Raw genomic sequence first — 22,331 nt, forward strand, 5'->3', positions numbered from 1 at the left:
CAATCTAGATATGGTTATGCCTTCCAGTGGAGTATGTCTCGTCAGTCAGGGGATTGAATGTGACATTGTATTATTGTATAGCCTAGTGGTTAGAGCATTGGGCCAGTAACTGAAAGGTTGCTGGTTCAAATCCCTGAGCTGACAAGGTAAAGAAATCTGTTGTTTTTCCCCTGAACAAGGCAGTTAACCCACTGTTCCCCGGTAGGCTGTTATTGTAAATAAGAATTTGTTCTGAACTGACTTGTCTAGTTAAATGAATGTATAAATAAAGATGTGTTGTGTTCCTTCCAGTGTCTGTCTGACTGAAGGTTGTGTTCCTTCCAGTGTCTGTCTGACTGAAGGTTGTGTTCCTTCCAGTGTCTGTCTGACTGAAGGTTGTGTTCCTTCCAGTGTCTGTCTGACTGAAGGTTCTGTGGTTGTGTTCCTTCCAGTGTCTGTCTGACTGAAGGTTGTGTTCCTTCCAGTGTCTGTCTGAGTGAAGGTTGTGTTCCTTCCAGTGTCTGTCTGACTGAAGGTTGTGTTCCTTCCAGTGTCTGTCTGACTGAAGGTTCTGTGGTTGTGTTCCTTCCAGTGTCTGTCTGACTGAAGGTTGTGTTCCTTCCAGTGTCTGTCTGACTGAAGGTTCTGTGGTTGTGTTCCTTCCAGTGTCTGTCTGACTGAAGGTTGTGTTCCTTCCAGTGTCTGTCTGACTGAAGGTTCTGTGGTTGTGTTCCTTCCAGTGTCTGTCTGACTGAAGGTTGTGTTCCTTCCAGTGTCTGTCTGACTGAAGGTTCTGTGGTTGTGTTCCTTCCAGTGTCTGTCTGACTGAAGGTTCTGTGTTTGTGTTCCTTCCAGTGTCTGTCTGACTGAAGGTTGTGTTCCTTCCAGTGTCTGTCTGACTGAAGGTTCTGTGTTTGTGTTCCTTCCAGTGTCTGTCTGACTGAAGGTTGTGTTCCTTCCAGTGTCTGTCTGACTGAAGGTTGTGTTCCTTCCAGTGTCTGTCTGACTGAAGGTTGTGTTCCTTCCAGTGTCTGTCTGACTGAAGGTTGTGTTCCTTCCAGTGTCTGTCTGACTGAAGGTTCTGTGGTTGTGTTCCTTCCAGTGTCTGTCTGACTGAAGGTTGTGTTCCTTCCAGTGTCTGTCTGACTGAAGGTTCTGTGGTTGTGTTCCTTCCAGTGTCTGTCTGACTGAAGGTTGTGTTCCTTCCACTGTCTGTCTGACTGAAGGTTCTGTGGTTGTGTTCCTTCCAGTGTCTGACTGAAGGTTCTGTGGTTGTGTTCCTTCCAGTGTCTGTCTGACTGAAGGTTCTGTGGTTGTGTTCCTTCCAGTGTCTGTCTGACTGAAGGTTTTGTGGTTGTGTTCCTTCCAGTGTCTGTCTGACTGAAGGTTCTGTGGTTGTGTTCCTTCCAGTGTCTGACTGAAGGTTCTGTGGTTGTGTTCCTTCCAGTGTCTGACTGAAGGTTCTGTGGTTGTGTTCCTTCCAGTGTCTGACTGAAGGTTCTGTGGTTGTGTTCCTTCCAGTGTCTGACTGAAGGTTCTGTGGTTGTGTTCCTTCCAGTGTCTGACTGAAGGTTCTGTGGTTGTGTTCCTTCCAGTGTCTGACTGAAGGTTCTGTGGTTGTGTTCCTTCCAGTGTCTGACTGAAGGTTCTGTGGTTGTGTTCCTTCCAGTGTCTGACTGAAGGTTCTGTGGTTGTGTTCCAGGCGGAAAGGAGCAGTGGCGAAGGGAACAGCCTGAACATTCCGGAGTCGATGTGTCGAGGCAGCTCAGAGAACAACCTAGATCTGGATCTGAGCGGTATCCCAGACTCCCAACGCTACCTGGACTCCTCCCACCGCAGCTTAGACTCCTCCTACCGCTCCCTGCCCCCCGGACTCAACAGCCTGCAGCAGAAGATCCTCCGGGTAAATGAGGAAGTCCTCAGTGAATCACACATGGACTCAAGTATTATTTTTCATTGACTGTCTTGTTGGTAATGATTTGATCATCTTGATATTTCTTAATGTCTGCACATGGCCATAGCAGAGTGTCCTTATGGGGATAGTAAAGTCCTTCTGTTATTTTAGGTGACTGAAGAGTTGAAGATTGAGCAGGAAGCTCGTGATGACAATGTGGCTGAGTACCTGAAATTGGTGAACAGTGCCGACAAGCAGCAGGTCTCTAACTCAACTTTTTCTTACCCTGACTAACACTTTTCATTTTTTGCTAGCACTGATTTTGCTGAATATAGTGGCTGAAGAAGAAGTACTGAAGAAAGTTTGATTTGCAATGATTGCGATAAGCGTTTGTTAAGCCTACCTATGATGAATGCACTGATAGCAAGTCCCTCTGGATAGGAGCGTCTTATTGCTGAATGTCTAATTGTGTACATGTGAAAATGCAGGTGGGACGCATCAAGCAGGTGTTTGAGAAGAAGAACCAGAAGTCAGCCCACAGGTACTGTTTTATATTACCTCTCTGTAACTTTGTTTTTATGTTGTGAAGTGCTGTTGTGACATGGGGTTAAATGCACTTTAAATCCAATTATAAACTGGACCGTTCAATCCCTGAATGCTGATTGGCTGACAGCTGTGGTATATCAGACTGTATACCATGTGTATGACAAAACATTTATTTTTACGGTCCTAATTAGGCTGGTAACCAGTTTATAATAGCAACAAGACACCTCTGGGGTTTGTGATATTTTACTAATACACCACGGCTAAGGGCTGTATCCAGGAACTCCTCGTTGCGTCGTGACTAAGAACAGTCCTTAGCCGTGGTATATCGGTCATATACCACACCTCCTCGGGCCTTATTGCTTAAAGAACTATATGTCAGAAGCATGTTGAATACCTACAGTGGTCTTGCAGAAACAAGCACACCAATACACTTGAAACGTTGAAAACATTCCCCAGCTTCTTGATACAGTCTTTTTAACCAAACCCAACCATGCATTTGATAGTCTTTTTAACCAAACCCAACCATGCATTTGATACAGTCTTTTTAACCAAACCCAACCATGCATTTGATACAGTCTTTTTAACCAAACCCAACCATGCATTTGATACAGTCTTTTTAACCAAACCCAACCATGCATTTGATACAGTCTTTTTAACCAAACCCAACCATGCATTTGATACAGTCTTTTTAACCAAACCCAACCATGCATTTGATACAGTCTTTTTAACCAAACCCAACCATGCATTTGATAGTCTTTTTAACCAAACCCAACCATGCATTTGATAGTCTTTTTAACCAAATCCAACCATGCATTTGATACAGTCTTTTTAACCAAACCCAACCATGCATTTGATACAGTCTTTTTAACCAAACCCAACCATGCATTTGATACAGTCTTTTTAACCAAATCCAACCATGCATTTGATACAGTCTTTTTAACCAAACCCAACCATGCATTTGATACAGTCTTTTTAACCAAACCCAACCATGCATTTGATACAGTCTTTTTAACCAAACCCAACCATGCATTTGATACAGTCTTTTTAACCAAACCCAACCATGCATTTGATACAGTCTTTTTAACCAAACCCAACCATGCATTTGATACAGTCTTTTTAACCAAACCCAACCATGCATTTGATACAGTCTTTTTAACCAAATCCAACCATGCATTTGATACAGTCTTTTTAACCAAACCCAACCATGCATTTGATACAGTCTTTTTAACCAAACCCAACCATGCATTTGATACAGTCTTTTTAACCAAACCCAACCATGCATTTGATACAGTCTTTTTAACCAAACCCAACCATGCATTTGATACAGTCTTTTGTGACTTGTGTTGTGACACAGCATCGCCAACATGCAGAAGAAGCTGGAGCAGTATCATAAGAAGATGAAAGACAGCAGTGAGAAGGACGCCAGCTCCAAACACCACAGCAGTCCCAAGGAGACCTCCAAGGACAGGCTGAGTCTCACTGTGAGCAACGTCAGCAGTGGTAGTGGACGACACCCCACAGACAAGATCAAGACTGTAGGGCCTGGTGTCTCACTCTCACCGCCATTCTTCTTCAGCAAGCCCCGGGACTTTGCCAACCTCCTCAGGTACTGATGCTGTACTGCTCCAACTGTGTGTGTGTGTGTGTGTGTGTGTGTGTGTGTGTGTGTGTGTGTGTGTGTGTGTGTGTGTGTGTGTGTGTGTGTGTGTGTGTGTGTGTGTGTGTGTGTGTGTGTGTGTGTGTGTGTGTGTGTGTGTGTGTGTGTGTGTGTGTGTGTGTGTGTGTGGGGATACAGATTTATCAGGTCACCATGCATTGACGTGTGTGTGTGTGAGCTAACAAAGCCCTCTGGGATTGATTCTGGGTCTCAGACAGAAGAGACAGCTTGTCTCAGTGGATATGGAATCATCATGACATCATACATTGACCTCTGTGTTTCTATGACGATAGATAATAAAAGTTCATCTTCTTTTTCTCCAGGAACAAGTTTGGCAGTGCCGACAACATCGCCCACCTCAAGACCTCCCTGGACACGCCCAATTCCTTCCGCTGTGAAGGCACTGGGCGGGCCCTGAGCGGCAGTGCCACCATCGGGGATGGGAAGACAGCGACCCCCGCCGCCACAACGACCCCCAAGTACACCAGCGATGACGAGTGTTCCTCTGGCACGTCCCTGTCTGCGGACAGCAACGGGAACACCGTGGCTCTTGGGGTTGGCCTGGGTCTAGAAGGGGGTTTGGGGGCTGCAGTGACACCTGGACAGAGCCTGGATGTTGGGGACGGCCAGGGGAGACTTGACCTGACCATGGAGGAGGTGAGGGAGATCAGGGAGACCCAGGGGCAGCTGGAGGAGGACATGGAGACTCTCAGGACCCAGTTCAACAAAGACTACGGTTTCATCACCCAGACGCTACAGGAGGAAAGATACAGGTGTGTTTACGCTCAGTAACTCTACTAGCACATGGAAGCAATTGGATAACATTGCAGAGTGTTGGAGGAATGTTGTAGGAATGTTACTGGAGGTGAGCTACAGGTCAGAACACACAGCATTGGGAACCTCCATTTAAACAGGGTAGTAGCAGCTACAACAGCAGGAACAACATGGCTGGCATGCTCAGCACCTTTCGTGGTACTTGTATAGTACACAGATGGTGTTAGTCCTCTATATGTCAAGCTGGGAACACAGCAGTTTCTTTGGCTGTTTTGTTCGGCTTGTCTCCAGCGGTTCTTGTTGCTATGTACCTAAATAGCCGGTGAATGACAAATCACCATTGTGTATACATTTGTATTTCCTGTTAGGTATGAGTGAATAACCCATTCTTCTTCTATTTCCTGGTAGGTATGAGCGGTTGGAGGACCAGCTGAATGACCTGACAGAGCTCCACCAGGCGGAAACAGCCGACCTGAAACAGGAGCTGGCCAGCATCGAGGAGAGAGTAGCCTACCAGGCCTACGAGAGAGCCAGGGATATACAGGTACTGTAGGAGGAGAGGAGAGGAGAGGAGAGGAGAGGAGAGGAGAGGAGAGGAGAGGAGAGGAGAGGAGAGGAGAGGAGAGGAGAGGAGAGGAGAGGAGAGGAGAGGGTAGACTACCAGGCCTACGAGAGAGCCAGGGATATACAGGTACTGTAGGAGGACAGGAGAGGAGAGGAGAGGAGAGGAGAGGAGAGGAGAGGAGAGAGTAGCCTACCAGTCCTACGAGAGAGCCAGGGATATACAGGTACTGTAGGAGGAGAGGAGAGGAGAGGAGAGGAGAGGAGAGGAGAGGAGAGGAGAGGAGAGGAGAGAGTAGCCTACCAGGCCTACGAGAGAGCTTGGGATATACAGGTACTGTAGGAGGAGAGGAGAGGAGAGGAGAGGAGAGGAGAGGAGAGGAGAGGAGAGGAGAGGGTAGCCTACCAGTACCTACGAGAGAGCCAGGGATATACAGGTACTGTAGGAGGAGAGGAGAGGAGAGGAGAGAGTAGCCTACCAGGCCTACGAGAGAGCCAGGGATATACAGGTACTGTAGGAGGACAGGAGAGGAGAGGAGAGGAGAGGAGAGGAGAGGAGAGGAGAGGAGAGGAGAGGGTAGCCTACCAGGCCTACGAGAGAGCCAGGGATATACAGGTACTGTAGGAGGAGAGGAGAGGAGAGGAGAGGAGAGGAGAGGAGAGGAGAGAGTAGCCTACCAGGCCTACGAGAGAGCCAGGGATATACAGGTACTGTAGGAGGAGAGGAGAGGAGAGGAGAGGAGAGGAGAGGAGAGGAGAGGAGAGGAGAGGAGAGGAGAGGAGAGGAGAGGAGAGAGTAGCCTACCAGGCCTACGAGAGAGCTTGGGATATACAGGTACTGTAGGAGGAGAGGAGAGGAGAGGAGAGGAGAGGAGAGGAGAGGAGAGGAGAGGAGAGGAGAGGAGAGGAGAGGAGAGGAGAGGAGAGGAGAGAGTAGCCTACCAGGCCTACGAGAGAGCCAGGGATATACAGGTACTGTAGGAGGAGAGGAGAGGAGAGGAGAGGAGAGGAGAGGAGAGGAGAGGAGAGGAGAGGAGAGGAGAGGAGAGGAGAGGAGAGGCGAGGAGAGCCTACCAGGCCTACGAGAGAGCCAGGGATATACAGGTACTGTAGGAGGAGAGGAGAGGAGAGGAGAGGAGAGGAGAGGAGAGGAGAGGAGAGGAGAGGAGAGGAGAGGAGAGGAGAGGAGAGGAGAGGAGAGGAGAGGAGAGCCTACCAGGCCTATGAGAGAGCCAGGGATATACAGGTACTGTAGGAGGACAGGAGAGGAGAGGAGAGGAGAGGAGAGGAGAGGAGAGGAGAGGAGGAGAGGAGAGGAGAGGAGAGAGTATTCTACCGGGCCTACTAGAGGGAGATGGATAATCAGGGAGATCTCTTTTCATTCATCAAATGCAGCGTGCACAGTGCACTGTATGGCTGCAAGAATTATTTTAGAGTGGAAGAAAGTGGGCAGGCAGCCAGCCTTTACAGGGGCCTTTTGAAGTGATTGTTTGACAGTCAGATAAAAACATCATGACTGGTCGTGGTTCAAATAGGGATTCTATATGTCATTCTATGATTAGACCGCTCAACATGTTCCACCTAGGAAGTCCTGTAGCTTTAGGAAATGACATGTACTTTCACCCTGGATAATAGCTACATACAATCCTTTACCAAGGTCTGGTAATAAACGATAGATAACGGCCTGTCCTGGTGGTGTACTTGCACGTCAAGCTGCCTCCCGCTACAGAAACAGCTCCTGCATTATGGGCCAATGTTATGGGCCAATGTTATGGGCCAATGTTATGGGCCATTGTTATGGGCCAATGTTATGGGCCAATGTTATGGGCCATTGTTATGGGCCAATGTTATGGGCCATTGTTATGGGCCAATGTTATGGGCCATTGTTATGGGCCATTGTTATGGGCCATTTTGTCCGAGACAAGTTACTACTTACTTAACTACCAATGTGCCCTTGAGCAAGGCTAAACTGTGACAGAGGCTCTGCACTACACTTCACTCTGTGCTTACAAAATGTGTCATGAGTGTGTCTGGGAGGGTTGGGAGCAAAATCATTTGCTTTCCAAGATGAACAATAAAGTACTAATCTATTCTAGGAGAAGGAGGACTGGACTAGACATATTAAAGGGCTATATAAACTCCTTTAATATGAAATCAATCCCATTGCTCCTCTGTTTAAACCCAAGGCTATGTTTGCTAGACATGCTTTATTGACCACTGTTTCCCTCCCTCCCTCCCTCCCTCCCACCCACCCACCCACCCACCCACCCACCCCCCCTCCCTACCTCCCTCCCTCCCCCCACCAACCCTCCCTCCCACCCACCCACCCACCACCGCTCCCTCCCACCCACCACCCACCCACCCACCACCCCTCCCTCCCTCCCTCCCTCCCTCCCTCCCTCCCTCCCTCCCTCCCTCCCTCCCTCCCTCCCACCCACCACCCCTCCCTCCCACCCACCCACCCACCACCCCTCCCTCCCTCCCACCCACCCTCCCTCCCTCCCTCCCTCCCTCCCTCTGACCTCTACAGGAAGCTCTAGAGTCGTGTCAGACGCGGGTCTCTAAGCTAGAGCTCCAGCAGCAGCAACAACAAACTGTACAGCTCGAGTCCAGTGACGCCAGGGTGCTTCTGGGTAAGAGCATCAACATCATGCTCGCCCTCGTCACCGTGATCCTCGTGTGCGTCTCCACAGCCGCCAAGTTCGCCGCGCCCCTCCTGAGGAGCCGACGCCACGTGATGGGCACCTTCCTGGGCATGTGTCTGCTGGCCCTATTCTGGAAGAACTGGGAGAATTTTCAGCGTGCTATGGAGAGAGTCCTGGTATCAGCCTAATTCTGTCCACAACCACACACAGCAACAAATGATCTCCAGATGGATCTCAGAGCGCAGAACATTAAAATAGTATATTTCTAAGTGATTAGAACCTACAGTGGTGAGATTCTACAGTATACCGTTGGTCCTGGTGCCTGCCTGGTGAGGGAGAATGGATCTGTCAAAACATGGTCACTGACTGGTTAATCTCACCAGCCAGAATAACACTGAATATCAAGTCAATGTGAGGTGCAAGAACACACAACAAGAAAAGACATCATAACAACAGACTGCTGAGAATGTTGTAATCCTTGATTAATGCTGGTTCTCGCAATGTTAAGTCATATCACGAGAAACTACTTCCTGTTCACTCCTAAGATTTCCATTGGTCAGAAGAGGATGATGCAGTCCACAACGTCACAATGCAACATATGATCTCCGGACTCAGTCAGAACTCCATCAGAATGGTATATTTGTAAGTGATGAAGATGAGAAGAAGTGGGATCGAGCCTGATGGTTTTGGACAGGGGACTTGGTTAAAGCATGGTTACTAACTTACTGTTCATTATACAATAGGATCTCAATCTCCCTTGTCTCTGATGGGATTGGTGGATTGATCACGGAACATAATCAAGTGTGCACAGTTCTGTTGCCTCATGGTCGGAGAAGTTCATCGGTCTTCATGGACACACACACACACACACACACACACACACACACACACACACACACACACACACACACACACACACACACACACACACACACACACACACACACACACACTCGCACGCACACACACACACACACACACACACACACACACACACACACACACACACACACACACACACACACACACACACACACACACACACGCACTCACACACACACACACACACACACACACACACGCACACACACACACACACACACACACACACACACACACACACACACATCTTGTTTTATGTTTTTAATGGTTGTGTCCCAAAAGGCACCCTATTCCTTTTATAGTGCACTGCTTTTGACCAGAGCCCTATGGGGCCTGTAGTGCACTACTTTAGACCAGAGCCCTATGTGGCCTGTAGTGCACTACTTTAGACCAGAGCCCTATGGGGCCTGTAGTGCACTACTTTAGACCAGAGCCCTATGTGGCCTGTAGTGCACTACTTTAGACCAGAGCCCTATGGGGCCTGTAGTGCACTACTTTAGACCAGAGCCCTATGTGGCCTGTAGTGCACTACTTTAGACGAGAGCCCTATGTGGCCTGTAGTGCACTACTTTAGACCAGAGCCCTATGGGGCCTGTAGTGCACTATATAGCGAGGGTGCCATTTGGGACGTACCCTATGGACTTTGTTTCATGTCTTACAGACAGACGTTCCTCATTTCTTCCTTATTGCCTGCAGTTACACGTTTGTTTTTCTTCTTTTATTGGATCAATTTTAAAAGTGCAATATGTTGTTTGATACATGTTTTTTTTTTTACGACTTCTTTGTTGTTGTTTTTATTTAGAAAATAATTTATAGAGTAGGGACGAGGTGCTGTCTGGGGGGGGGGGGGGGGGGTACATATATGGTTGCCTGATGAATCCATACCCACTAAGGCCTCTGAGGTTTTGTGATAAGACAAGCTGTCTCTTCTGACGGAGACAAAATCAAACCTACGGGGTTATCAGTTTGTATTCCCACCAGGTTATCGCTCGATAAACATCAAGACAATATAAAGACAGCATAAAGACGTATCTCATGGGATTTTATTTATGCGGTTTTACGGAATTCCAATAGTAATAAATCATTTGAATAGCTGAGAAGAGTGGACTGTCTACAACACTGTGATATGAGGGTTATTTTACCACCCCACTGAGAAACACTTTTCTTGTGATAGCTGGGTCGTTCCACCAATTCAGTGACTTTTGAGAAGTGTAATTTGGTAAAAAAAAAAAAAAAAGAAACTTTGATTTAAACAAATGTTTACATTCTGTCATAAAGAGCATATGTTCAACTTAATAAAAATAACATGTTTTACCATCTCAAGAGTTTAAATTTTAAAAAATGACTATATTAAAGTGCCAAATAAAATAACAGGGTTGCCCGTTACAAGGTTGTTACGATTTCATCTTAAATCTGCCATGAATCTCCTTGTGACAGGTGGAATGGAAGCTTGTTGTGTCCAACAAGGAGTGGCAATTGAATGCAAGGTTCACGCTCACTCTTCCACCCGAAAACACCAGAAAACGGGCAAAAAGAGCAGGACCAGCTCACCTGCTTTGACTTTATGATTTAACTATTAGATGTTCAATGGTGCGTTTGAAAAAAAATATTTTAAAAGGAATAGTTATCCACCTTATTAAAACGAGAGTTCAGTTCATGTAATAGGGTTGACCGGGCGACAGGTGGCCTAGCGGTTAGAGTGACAGGTATCCCAGTGGTTAGAGAGGCAGGTATCCTAGTGGTTAGAGAGGCAGGTATCCTAGTGGTTAGAGGGACAGGTATCCTAGTGGTTAGAGAGGCAGGTGGCCTAGCGGTTAGAGTGACAGGTATCCCAGTGGTTAGAGAGGCAGGTATCCTAGTGGTTAGAGAGGCAGGTATCCTAGTGGTTAGAGAGGCAGGTATCCTAGTGGTTAGAGAGGCAGGTATCCTAGTGGTTAGAGAGGCAGGTATCCTAGTGGTTAGAGCGGCAGGTATCCTAGTGGTTAGAGAGGCAGGTATCCTAGCGGTTAGAGAGGCAGGTATCCTAGCGGTTAGAGAGGCAGGTATCCTAGCGGTTAGAGAGGCAGGTATCCTAGTGGTTAGAGGGACAGGTATCCTAGTGGTTAGAGCGGAGGCAGGTATCCTAGTGGTTAGAGCGGCAGGTATCCTAGTGGTTAGAGAGGCAGGTATCCTAGTGGTTAGAGAGGCAGGTATCCTAGTGGTTAGAGAGGCAGGTATCCTAGTGGTTAGAGAGGCAGGTATCCTAGTGGTTAGAGAGGCAGGTATCCTAGTGGTTAGAGAGGCAGGTATCCTAGTGGTTAGAGCGGCAGGTATCCTAGTGGTTAGAGAGGCAGGTATCCTAGTGGTTAGAGAGGCAGGTATCCTAGTGGTTAGAGAGGCAGGTATCCTGGCGGTTAGAGAGGCAGGTATCCTAGCGGTTAGAGAGGCAGGTATCCTAGCGGTTAGAGAGGCAGGTATCCTAGTGGTTAGAGGGACAGGTATCCTAGTGGTTAGAGCGGAGGCAGGTATCCTAGTGGTTAGAGCGGCAGGTATCCTAGTGGTTAGAGAGGCAGGTATCCTAGTGGTTAGAGAGGCAGGTATCCTAGTGGTTAGAGAGGCAGGTATCCTAGTGGTTAGAGAGGCAGGTATCCTAGTGGTTAGAGAGGCAGGTATCCTAGTGGTTAGAGAGGCAGGTATCCTAGTGGTTAGAGAGGCAGGTATCCTAGTGGTTAGAGAGGCAGGTATCCTAGTGGTTAGAGCGGCAGGTATCCTAGTGGTTAGAGAGGCAGGTATCCTAGTGGTTAGAGAGGCAGGTATCCTGGCGGTTAGAGAGGCAGGTATCCTAGCGGTTAGAGAGGCAGGTATCCTAGCGGTTAGAGAGGCAGGTATCCTAGTGGTTAGAGAGGCAGGTATCCTAGTGGTTAGAGAGGCAGGTATCCTAGTGGTTAGAGAGGCAGGTATCCTAGTGGTTAGAGAGGCAGGTATCCTAGTGGTTAGAGCGGCAGGTATCCTAGTGGTTAGAGAGGCAGGTATCCTAGTGGTTAGAGAGGCAGGTATCCTAGTGGTTAGAGAGGCAGGTATCCTGGCGGTTAGAGAGGCAGGTATCCTAGCGGTTAGAGAGGCAGGTATCCTAGCGGTTAGAGAGGCAGGTATCCTAGTGGTTAGAGGGACAGGTATCCTAGTGGTTAGAGCGGAGGCAGGTATCCTAGTGGTTAGAGCGGCAGGTATCCTAGTGGTTAGAGAGGCAGGTATCCTAGTGGTTAGAGAGGCAGGTATCCTAGTGGTTAGAGAGGCAGGTATCCTAGTGGTTAGAGAGGCAGGTATCCTAGTGGTTAGAGAGGCAGGTATCCTAGTGGTTAGAGAGGCAGGTATCCTAGTGGTTAGAGAGGCAGGTATCCTGGTGGTTAGAGAGGCAGGTATCCTAGTGGTTAGAGCGGCAGGTATCCTAGGGGTTAGAGAGGCAGGTATCCTAGTGGTTAGAGAGGCAGGTATCCTAGTGGTTAGAGAGGCAGGTATCCTGGCGGTTAGAGAGGCAGGTATCCTAGTGGTTAGAGAGGCAGGTATCCTAGTGGTTAGAGAGGCAGGTATCCTAGTGGTTAGAGAGGCAGGTATCCTAGTGGTTAGAGAGGCAGGTATCCTAGTGGTTAGAGAGGCAGGTATCCTAGTGGTTAGAGTGGCAGGTATCCTAGTGGTTAGAGCGGCAGGTATCCTAGTGGTTAGAGCGGCAGGTATCCTAGTGGTTAGAGCGGCAGGTATCCTAGTGGTTAGAGAGGCAGGTATCCTAGTGGTTAGAGAGGCAGGTATCCTAGCGGTTAGAGAGGCAGGTATCCTAGCGGTTAGAGAGGCAGGTATCCTAGTGGTTAGAGGGACAGGTATCCTAGTGGTTAGAGCGGAGGCAGGTATCCTAGTGGTTAGAGCGGCAGGTATCCTAGTGGTTAGAGAGGCAGGTATCCTAGTGGTTAGAGAGGCAGGTATCCTAGTGGTTAGAGAGGCAGGTATCCTAGTGGTTAGAGAGGCAGGTATCCAAGCGGTTAGAGAGGCAGGTATCCTAGTGGTTAGAGAGGCAGGTATCCTAGTGGTTAGAGAGGCAGGTATCCTAGTGGTTAGAGAGGCAGGTATCCTAGTGGTTAGAGAGGCAGGTATCCAAGCGGTTAGAGAGGCAGGTATCCTAGTGGTTAGAGAGGCAGGTATCCTAGTGGTTAGAGAGGCAGGTATCCAAGCGGTTAGAGAGGCAGGTATCCTAGTGGTTAGAGAGGCAGGTATCCTAGCGGTTAGAGAGGCAGGTATCCTAGTGGTTAGAGAGGCAGGTATCCTAGTGGTTAGAGAGGCAGGTATCCTAGTGGTTAGAGGCAGGTATCCTAGTGGTTAGAGAGGCAGGTATCCTAGTGGTTAGAGAGGCAGGTATCCTAGTGGTTAGAGAGGCAGGTACCTAGCGGTTAGAGGGTTGGTCCAGTAACTGAAAGGTTGCTTGATCAAATCCCAGAGCTGGCAAGGTAAAAATCTTTTGTTCTGCCCCTGAGGAAGGCAGTTAACCTACTGTTCCCTGGGCAACGTGGATGTTGAGTAAAGCAGCCCCCTGCACCTCTCTGATTCAGAGGGGTTGGGTTAAATGCGGAAGACACATTTCAGTTGAATACATTCGGTTGGAGAACTGACTAGGTGTCCCCCTTTCCTTAAAATGAGGGACAGACCTAAATGAATCACTAATCACAATAAATAATAATCTTCAGAAATTACTGTCAAAGCATCAAAATAACTGGGACTTTCAACGGGACGCAAAAGACACTCAATTTGTGGAACAGCCCAGCTACTCTATTACAGAGGACACTACAGGTGTACTCCACAGTGGATAGAGGACACTACAGGTGTACTCCACATTGGATAGAGGACACTACAGGTGTACTCCACAGTGGATAGAGGACACTACAGGTGTACTCCACAGTGGATAGAGGACACTACAGGTGTACTCCACAGTGGATAGAGGACACTACAGGTGTACTCCACAGTGGATAGAGGACACTACAGGTGTACTCCACAGTGGATAGAGGACACTACAGATTTACTCCACAGTGGATAGAGGACACTACAGGTTTACTCCACAGTGGATAGAGGACACTACAGGTGTACTCCACAGTGGATAGAGGATATTACAGGTGTACTCCACAGTGGATAGAGGACACTACAGGTGTACTCCACAGTGGATAGAGGACACTACAGGTGTACTTCAAGATGAGCCTTGAAAGGAGTCTATGGACTGATGTGTGATTCTGAGTCGGAGGAGAGGAGAGACTGGTATGAGGACTAGTATCTAACTGGTATCTGTGTGAGTACTTTCCATTACCAATACGGACCATATCTAATATTTGTTTATTTTAATAACCTTTCACCTCTAGTTTGTTGGTTTGTTTGTGTTGACCTCAGACAGGTTAGTTGTTGTTCATCTGCTGCTGACTATTTGCAATATGGGATTCTGGTAACGTTTTATTTTACAACCCGGTTTAAGATGGTATCAGGGTTACAATATTCAGGTCACTCCAGAAGCGGAATTTTGCAACCCTTAGATGGTACTTGATTGGTTCAATGAATCTCAACGAAACCGAAGTGTTATATGCAATTATCACGTAATTAGCGTTTAATTTGTAAGTAACTACCCTTCCTGCTTAACGGTGGGTTGTAAAATGAAACATTACTGAGATTCTTTGTTTCTCCGTTTTGATACACCTGAAAATGTACATGCAATGATCATGAATTTGATTTGACCTGTTGTTTTGTTCTCATGTATTATGTGCCTTTCTGTATGTGACAATTCTGTTTAAATTAAACAAACATTTTTAATCAACAAACCACTCCATGATTTTTTATTTTATTTAACTAGGCAAGTCAATTAAGAACAAATTCTTATTTACAATGACGGCCTACCAGGGAACAGCGGGTTAACTGCCTTGTTCAGGGGCAGAACGACAGATTTTTACCATGTCAGCTCGGGGATTCGATCCAGCAACCTTTCGGTTACTGGCCCAACACTAGGCTACCTGCCGCCCCAGGTGTTTGACTGAGTGTGGTGGACATGTTGTTGTTGACGGTTTTATTTGCTTGAGAAAAAGTTGTGAATACCACCTTAGGTGGTGTGGATGACAATAATGGTCAAAATAATGAATGAACTGATTAAATTAAATTAAATTAAGTAATTGGTAGTTTATTCATGTTTGAGTTTTTTGCATTGATTAATCTGATCTACCCCACAAGCTGGAGTAAGTGCTTCATCATTGATCATGAAACACAGTTACTTTGGTGGTGAAACAGCGGCCTCTACTGGTCATAATATATAATTCATGACATGATTATTAAATTCTCTCCCATCTACAATGGGGGAAAACACAGATTACCCCTGCCTCTGCAATGTGACACACACACACACACACACACACACACACACACACACACAACACAGGGAGGATGCACACACACACACACACACACACACACACACACACACACACACACACACACACACACACACACACACACACACACACACACACACACACACACACACACACACACACACACACACACACACACACACACACACACACACACAATTCACATACTGAGCTATACTGTATGCTCAACATGTTTTGGGGAAATTATATTATTTTATACTAATACATTTGCACATTTGAAAGATTTTGTTTAACAAGTAATACTTTTTTCCCCTCAAAAAGGTATGGCTCAAATTATTGACACCCCTAAATATTTGTATAAATAAAGTTTACTATTTGGTCCCATATTCCTAGCACACAATGATTACATCAACCTTCTGACTCTACAAACTTGTTGGATGCATTTGTTTTTTGTTTTGGTTGTGTTTCAGATTATTTTGTGCCCAAAAAGAAATGAATTGTAAATAATGTATTGTGTCTTTTTGGAGTCACTTTAAAAAAAATTGTTAATGAGAATAGAATATGTTTCTAAACACGTCTACATTAATGTGGATACTACCATGATTACAAATAGTCCTAAATGAATCATGAATAATGATGAGTGAGAAAGTTACAGAAGGTTAAAGGTCATATCCCCAAGACATGCTAACCTCTCACCATAACCAATAACAGAGGAGTTTAGTCTTGGGGGCATGACCATTACCTTTATGAGGAAAACAGTATTACTTGTAAAACCAAATCTTTCTGTACTACTATAAAATAATATAATTATCGGACCCCAACGTAGATTGATAGCTGTATCTGTAAAATAAGTATATAAACAAGATAGCTGTATCTGTGTAGATCTCATGGCACGTAGACTGGGAGGATGCACCTCACTGATCCAGGAAGAGGTAGTGAAAAAGAAAGAGAGAGACAGCAGAGAGAGAGAGAGACAGCAGAGAGAGAGAGACATAGAGAGAGAGAGAGCAGAGAGAGAGAGAAACATAGAGACAGAGACAGCAGAGAGAGAGAGACATAGAGACAGAGACAGCCGAGAGAGAGAGAGACATAGAGAGAGAGACAGCAGAGAGAGAGAGAGACAGCAGAGAGAGCGAGCATGAGAGAGAGAGAGAGAGCAAGAGAGAGAGAGACATAGAGAGAGAGACAGCAGAGAGAGAGAGTGAGCGCAAGAGAGAGAGACATAGAGAGAGAGAGAGCAGAGAGAGAGAGAAACATAGAGACAGAGACAGCAGAGAGAGAGAGACATAGAGACAGAGACAGCCGAGAGAGAGAGAGACATAGAGACAGAGACAGCAGAGAGAGAGAGAGACAGCAGAGAGAGCGAGCATGAGAGAGAGAGAGAGAGCAAGAGAGAGAGAGACATAGAGAGAGAGACAGCAGAGAGAGAGAGTGAGCGCAAGAGAGAGAGACATAGAGAGAGAGAGAGCAGAGAGAGAGAGAGAAACATAGAGACAGAGACAGCAGAGAGAGAGAGACATAGAGACAGAGACAGCAGAGAGAGAGAGAAACATAGAGACAGAGACAGCAGAGAGAGAGAGAGACAGCAGAGAGAGCGAGCATGAGAGAGAGAGAGAGAGCAAGAGAGAGAGAGACATAGAGAGAGAGACAGCAGAGAGAGAGAGAGTGAGCGCAAGAGAGAGACATAGAGAGAGAGAGAGAGCAGAGAGAGAGAGAAACATAGAGACAGAGACAGCAGAGAGAGAGAGAGACATTGAGAGAGAGAGAGAGAGAGAGAGACATTGAGAAGTCATGCAGAAGAACAGCTCCTGACTTGTTATAACTTTTTGGTTGTTAAGAGCGAGATTGACACGACTAAATTAGCAAAAAATGTATAGGTAATCTAATTGTACAACTGAAGATCAAAACAGGAGGAAAAGATTGACAGAGAGTGAGTAAAAAGACCAATCTTCATCGTGGTAGCTAGCCAAATTCAAATCTGTCAGCTAGCTCACCGTCTAGCTCTAACCGTTTACTGGTGGTAACCATAGCAACATGGCCACTGAGGCAGCGCTAGCATCGATAGTAACGGCAGAGACTGAGAGACTTTCTCCGTTGTTTTTTGAATACCCAGCAGAAATAAAATCAGAGAAGGGAAGAATCAACTTTAAACACCGAATTCTGAGGGAGAACCCAGAAACTTTGTTTGCCGACTGCTCACAAAACGGGACTGTTACAAACCTGCTATTTTACACAGACCACACTACTGCCTGGCATACAGCTGTAACTAGCCATTTCAGCTACACCACGAAGAAAGGCATCTGCAAGGGAAGACAAATCCACATTTTTGAGGACAGCGATAAGGACCAGGAAAACAGGTTTCTGACGGTAAACATGTATCAGAACGGCACTATCATGGTCCAGGGCAGTGAGGCTGCACTCAGCTCTGTTGTGCAGGACTTCCCCACCCTAATGAAGATAGCAGAAAGTAAAAAAGACAAGGACAGCACCCCGACCTCTCCCCTCACCTCAGGCACCCCAACAGCAGGACTATCCTCCCCCCTGCCTGCCTACAACCACCAGAGCCAAGACCACACTACCATCAGCCTGTTGAGAGACAGGCTGGCTCTGTTAGAGGTATGGGTTACTGAGCTGAAGGAGCAGCCCCCCAGCTACACCACCCCCAGCCCAGACACAGAGCTTCTACAGGACCAGATCAACCAGTGCAGGACCCAGCTGAAGAACTCTGTCCAGGAGCTGAGAGAGAGCCTTACCACAGCGCTTGAGGAGGTAAAGGCCACCATGAGGAGAGAGCTAGTGCAGGTAAAGGAGGAGATGGCAAAGGAGTTGTCTGTCATCAAGAGGGTGCTACAGCAGAGAGAACAGACTGTAGAGACTCCCAGAGAGAAGCTGCAGCCCCTCACCACCCCTAACAACCCCACTGACCCACCTTTACCCACAATCCCCCCCCATACCGACAACACTTTACCCACACCCCCAGTCAACAAAGAGGCCCACATAGAGACAACTACTACAGAGAGAAGCTCTCTGGCCCCCCCTGACACACCCCCACACACCCCTCCATGTACACAGGCCCTGTCTACTCCAGCCCCAGACCGAAAACGCACCAATCTGGTAAAACCCACTGAGGTGGCCATCCTCATTGACTCAAATGGGAAATTCATTCAAGAAGATAAACTCTTCCCCCAACACAAGGTGCGCAAAATATGGTGCCCAAAAACACAAGATGCACTCCACATCCTGTCCCAGCCTGACTTTGGCACACCAGGCCACATTATTATTCACACCGGCACCAACAACCTGCGAGAGGAGCAGGAGAGAGTAGGCAGCCTGGTCAACAGAGTAGCAGAGAGGGCCTCTGAGTGGTTCCCCAACTCCCACATCACCATCTCCACTCTGCTGCCCCGCAAAGACTTTCATCCCCGTACCATCCAGAAAGCCAACGCTGACATCACCAGAGGGTGTGGCCTACTCCCGAACATACACATTGCTCACCACCCAACAATCACCCCAGAGCATCTACACGACCACTCCCACCTGAGGAAGCAGACAGTAGGGATGTTTGCCAAGTCCCTAAAGGACGTAGCACTTGGTAGACAAACACCCCATGCTGTACTGGACAGAGGAGCACCCAGAGACCCCTACCAGACCACTGCACCACCAAGGAGCCCCAGGCCCCTCCAACGCCACACCAGACCCAGTGCACCCCACAGGCCCCACCCACCCCCAGAGCATCACCACTTCCATCGGCTTAGCCAGACCAGACCGGGCCCAGCCTATTATCCCGCACCAGACCACCACCCCTACCAGACCAGAGAGGAAGTCCCACAGCCCAGACCTGGCCCCCCTCCACCTCACAGGGCCCAACAGCAGGACCAGCGCAGCTACGTGGAGGTCGTCAGAGGACAGGAGAACCCTGTAGGATTAAGTGAGATTAAACAGCTCCTCCAATACATCTGCACTAAACTGCACTAAACACACACGGACGCATATTCACACACACCACACACACACACACACACACACACCTATTGTACTAGAATTTACTTGTTCAATGAATAGGAATGTTTAACAGAATAACAGAATAAATGTTAGCTGATATCCTGTTTATCTCGCTCTTAACAACTTATTAGTTAATCGTTACTGTATTTCTGACTGCTACTCTTTCTTTTTGCAACATGAAATCACTATCAGTTAGCATGTGGAACATTCAGGGTCTAAACTCATCAACCTTTGGTCTGAAGAGTTTAGCACTGGAGTTCAACAAAAATCTGAAAGATGTTGACGTCATCATTCTGCAGGAGACATGGTGTAAGGCTGACGTTGTCACTCACTGTCCCACAGGCTACAGAGAGGTCATTGTGCCATCACAGAAACACAGCTCTGTCAATAGAGGCAGAGACTCTGGAGGATTGATCATTTGGTACAAATCCGAACTACAAAATCTAATTGATCCCCTCAAAATTGGCAAATACCACATTTGGTTAAAACTAAAAAAAGAACTTGTACTGACAGGAAAAGATGTGTTCCTTTGCGCAATATATATCCCCCCCTCAGAATCCCCATATTACTCAGAGGAGATCTTCCCCACCCTCGAGGAAGAGACGTGCCATTTCCAGGCCCAGGGAAATGTGCTCATCTGTGGGGACACAAATGCGCGCACAGGAACACTACCTGATCTAACGAGCACACGAGGGGACAGCTTTATTACAGGCCATACTGTTTCTAACTATCTTAATCTCCCCCATAGAAACAACAGTGACAGCACCGTCAACAAAAACGGAAGGGATCTTTTGCAGCTCTGTAGAAGCCTGGGTCTGTACTTTGTCAATGGTAGGTTACGGGGGGACTCTTTGGGGAGATTCACCTACTGCTCACCTCTTGGCCACAGTACAGTAGACTATATGATCACAGACATGGACCCTTTCTCTCTCAGCTCATTCACTGTCAAGCCACTAACACCTCTGTCTGATCACAGCCAAATTACGTTGTTCCTCAAAAGAACAGACCTGGAAACAACCACACATTCACAGCCCAGTAAGCTGTACAACATCAGAAATTCATACAGATGGGCCCAAAACAGCACAGAAGAATACCAGAAAGCAACCTGGAACCAAAATATCCAAACACTCTTAGATAACTTTCTGGATACCACATTCACTCACAGTAAAGAAGGCATCAATCTAGCAGTACGAAACATCAACTATATATTCAGGCAAACGGCAAAAGAAGCACAATTGAAATTGATAAAAAACAAAACTAAAAAAATCACAGATGACAACTGGTTTGATGCAGATTGTAAAATTATAAGGAAAAAACTTAGAACACTATCCAACCAAAAGCACAGAGACCCAAATAATGGTGAATTACGCCTTCATTACTGTGAGACTTTAAAACTCTATAAACGTACACTCAGAACCAAAAAAGCACAGTACAACAGCAAGCAGCTGACACTAATTGAGGAGTCCATAAACACAAACAACTTTTGGCAAAATTGGAAAAAACTAAAAAAATCTAAACAAGAGGAATTAGCAATACAAAATGGTGACATATGGACAACCCATTTCAAAACACTCTACAACACCGATCAAATTGACACAAACGCAGAACAACGCCAAATCCATGAGAAGTTGAATGGATTAGAAAAAGCTATAAAGGACAATCAAAACCCATTGGACTCCCCAATTACTGACCAGGAGCTCTATAAGAAACTTCAGGCTCTCAAATTTAAAAAAGCCTGCGGACCTGATGGCATCCTAAATGAAATGCTCAAACTCACTAGTGCAAAATTTCAATTGGCTATATTAAAATTGTTTAATTTGATCCTGAGTGTAGGTTATTTCCCTGACATCTGGAATCAAGGACTCATAACCCCAATCTTTAAGAATGGAGACAAATTTGACCCTAACAATTACAGAGGCATTTGTGTGAACAGTAACCTGGGGAAGGTTTTCTGTAGTATCATCAATGTAAGAGTTCTAAACTTCCTTAATAAGCACAATGTCTTGAGTAAAAGCCAAATTGGATTTATACCAAAACATCGCACAACTGATCATATTTACACCTTACACACCCTGATAGATAAACATGTCCACCAAAATAATACCAAAATATACACTTGCTTTATCGACTTCCAAAAAGCATTTGATTCTATTTGGCATACAGGACTGTTCTACAAAGTTATTGAAAGTGGTGTAGGGGGTAAAACATATGACATAATTAAATCAATGTATACTGGCAATACGTGCAGCATTAAAATTGGTAAGAAAAGGACAGAATTCTTTAACCAGGGGCGGGGCCTTCGTCAGGGTTGCAATCTGAGCCCTGCACTCTTCAATATTTACATTAACGAATTGGCCACTATTCTAGAAAAATCCTCAGCCCCTGGTGTTAGTCTCCACAATTCAGAAGTTAAATGCCTACTCTTCGCAGATGACCTATGCCTGCTGTCACCCACAGCACCTGGCCTACAGCAGAGCCTGGACCTGCTAGAGCAGTACTGCCAGACCTGGGCCCTGGCAGTAAACCCCAAAAAGACTAAAATAATGATTTTCCAGAGAAGATCCAGATCTCAGGGAATTAGACCAAAGTTCTCAATTGGTACAAAATATATAGAGTACTGTACACACTACAATTACTTAGGTTTAAAAATAAGCTCAACTGGACACCTTAATGAGGCAGTGAATGAACTGAGAGAGAAAGCACGCAGGGCATTCTACGCCATTAAAAAGCAAATTCAAATTGAAATACCTATTAAAATTTGGCTAAAACTAATTGAATATGTCATTGAACCAATTGCACTTTATGGCAGCGAGGTGTGGGGTCCACTTGCAAAACAAGATTTCATCAAATGGGACAAACACCCCATTGAAACCCTACATGCAGAGTTCTGTAAGATTCTCCTACGTGTCCAGAGGAAAACTACAAACAATGCATGCAGGGCAGAATTAGGCCAATATCCACTAATAATAAAAACTCAAAAAAGAGCAATTAAGTTTTGGAAACATCTA

At 46.5% G+C, this 22,331-nt stretch overlaps 1 protein-coding gene across 1 annotated transcript in view; it reads left to right on the plus strand.

The window, feature by feature from the left end:
- The window catches only part of LOC115197660 (transmembrane and coiled-coil domain protein 3), a 36,078-nt gene extending 27,582 nt beyond the window's left edge, over nucleotides 1–8,496 (plus strand). The window contains exons 2-8 of the mRNA XM_029759402.1: nucleotides 1,682–1,882; nucleotides 2,045–2,134; nucleotides 2,362–2,414; nucleotides 3,774–4,025; nucleotides 4,400–4,849; nucleotides 5,259–5,394; nucleotides 7,942–8,496. Of these exons, the coding sequence (XP_029615262.1) occupies nucleotides 1,682–1,882; nucleotides 2,045–2,134; nucleotides 2,362–2,414; nucleotides 3,774–4,025; nucleotides 4,400–4,849; nucleotides 5,259–5,394; nucleotides 7,942–8,244 (1,485 nt within the window). The 3' untranslated portion in view covers nucleotides 8,245–8,496. The remainder of the gene's footprint in view (nucleotides 1–1,681; nucleotides 1,883–2,044; nucleotides 2,135–2,361; nucleotides 2,415–3,773; nucleotides 4,026–4,399; nucleotides 4,850–5,258; nucleotides 5,395–7,941) is intronic.
- The last annotated feature ends 13,835 nt before the right edge of the window (nucleotides 8,497–22,331 follow it).

Source organism: Salmo trutta, chromosome 7 (assembly GCF_901001165.1).
Source record: "Salmo trutta chromosome 7, fSalTru1.1, whole genome shotgun sequence".
NCBI classification, from domain to species: Eukaryota; Metazoa; Chordata; class Actinopteri; order Salmoniformes; family Salmonidae; genus Salmo; species Salmo trutta.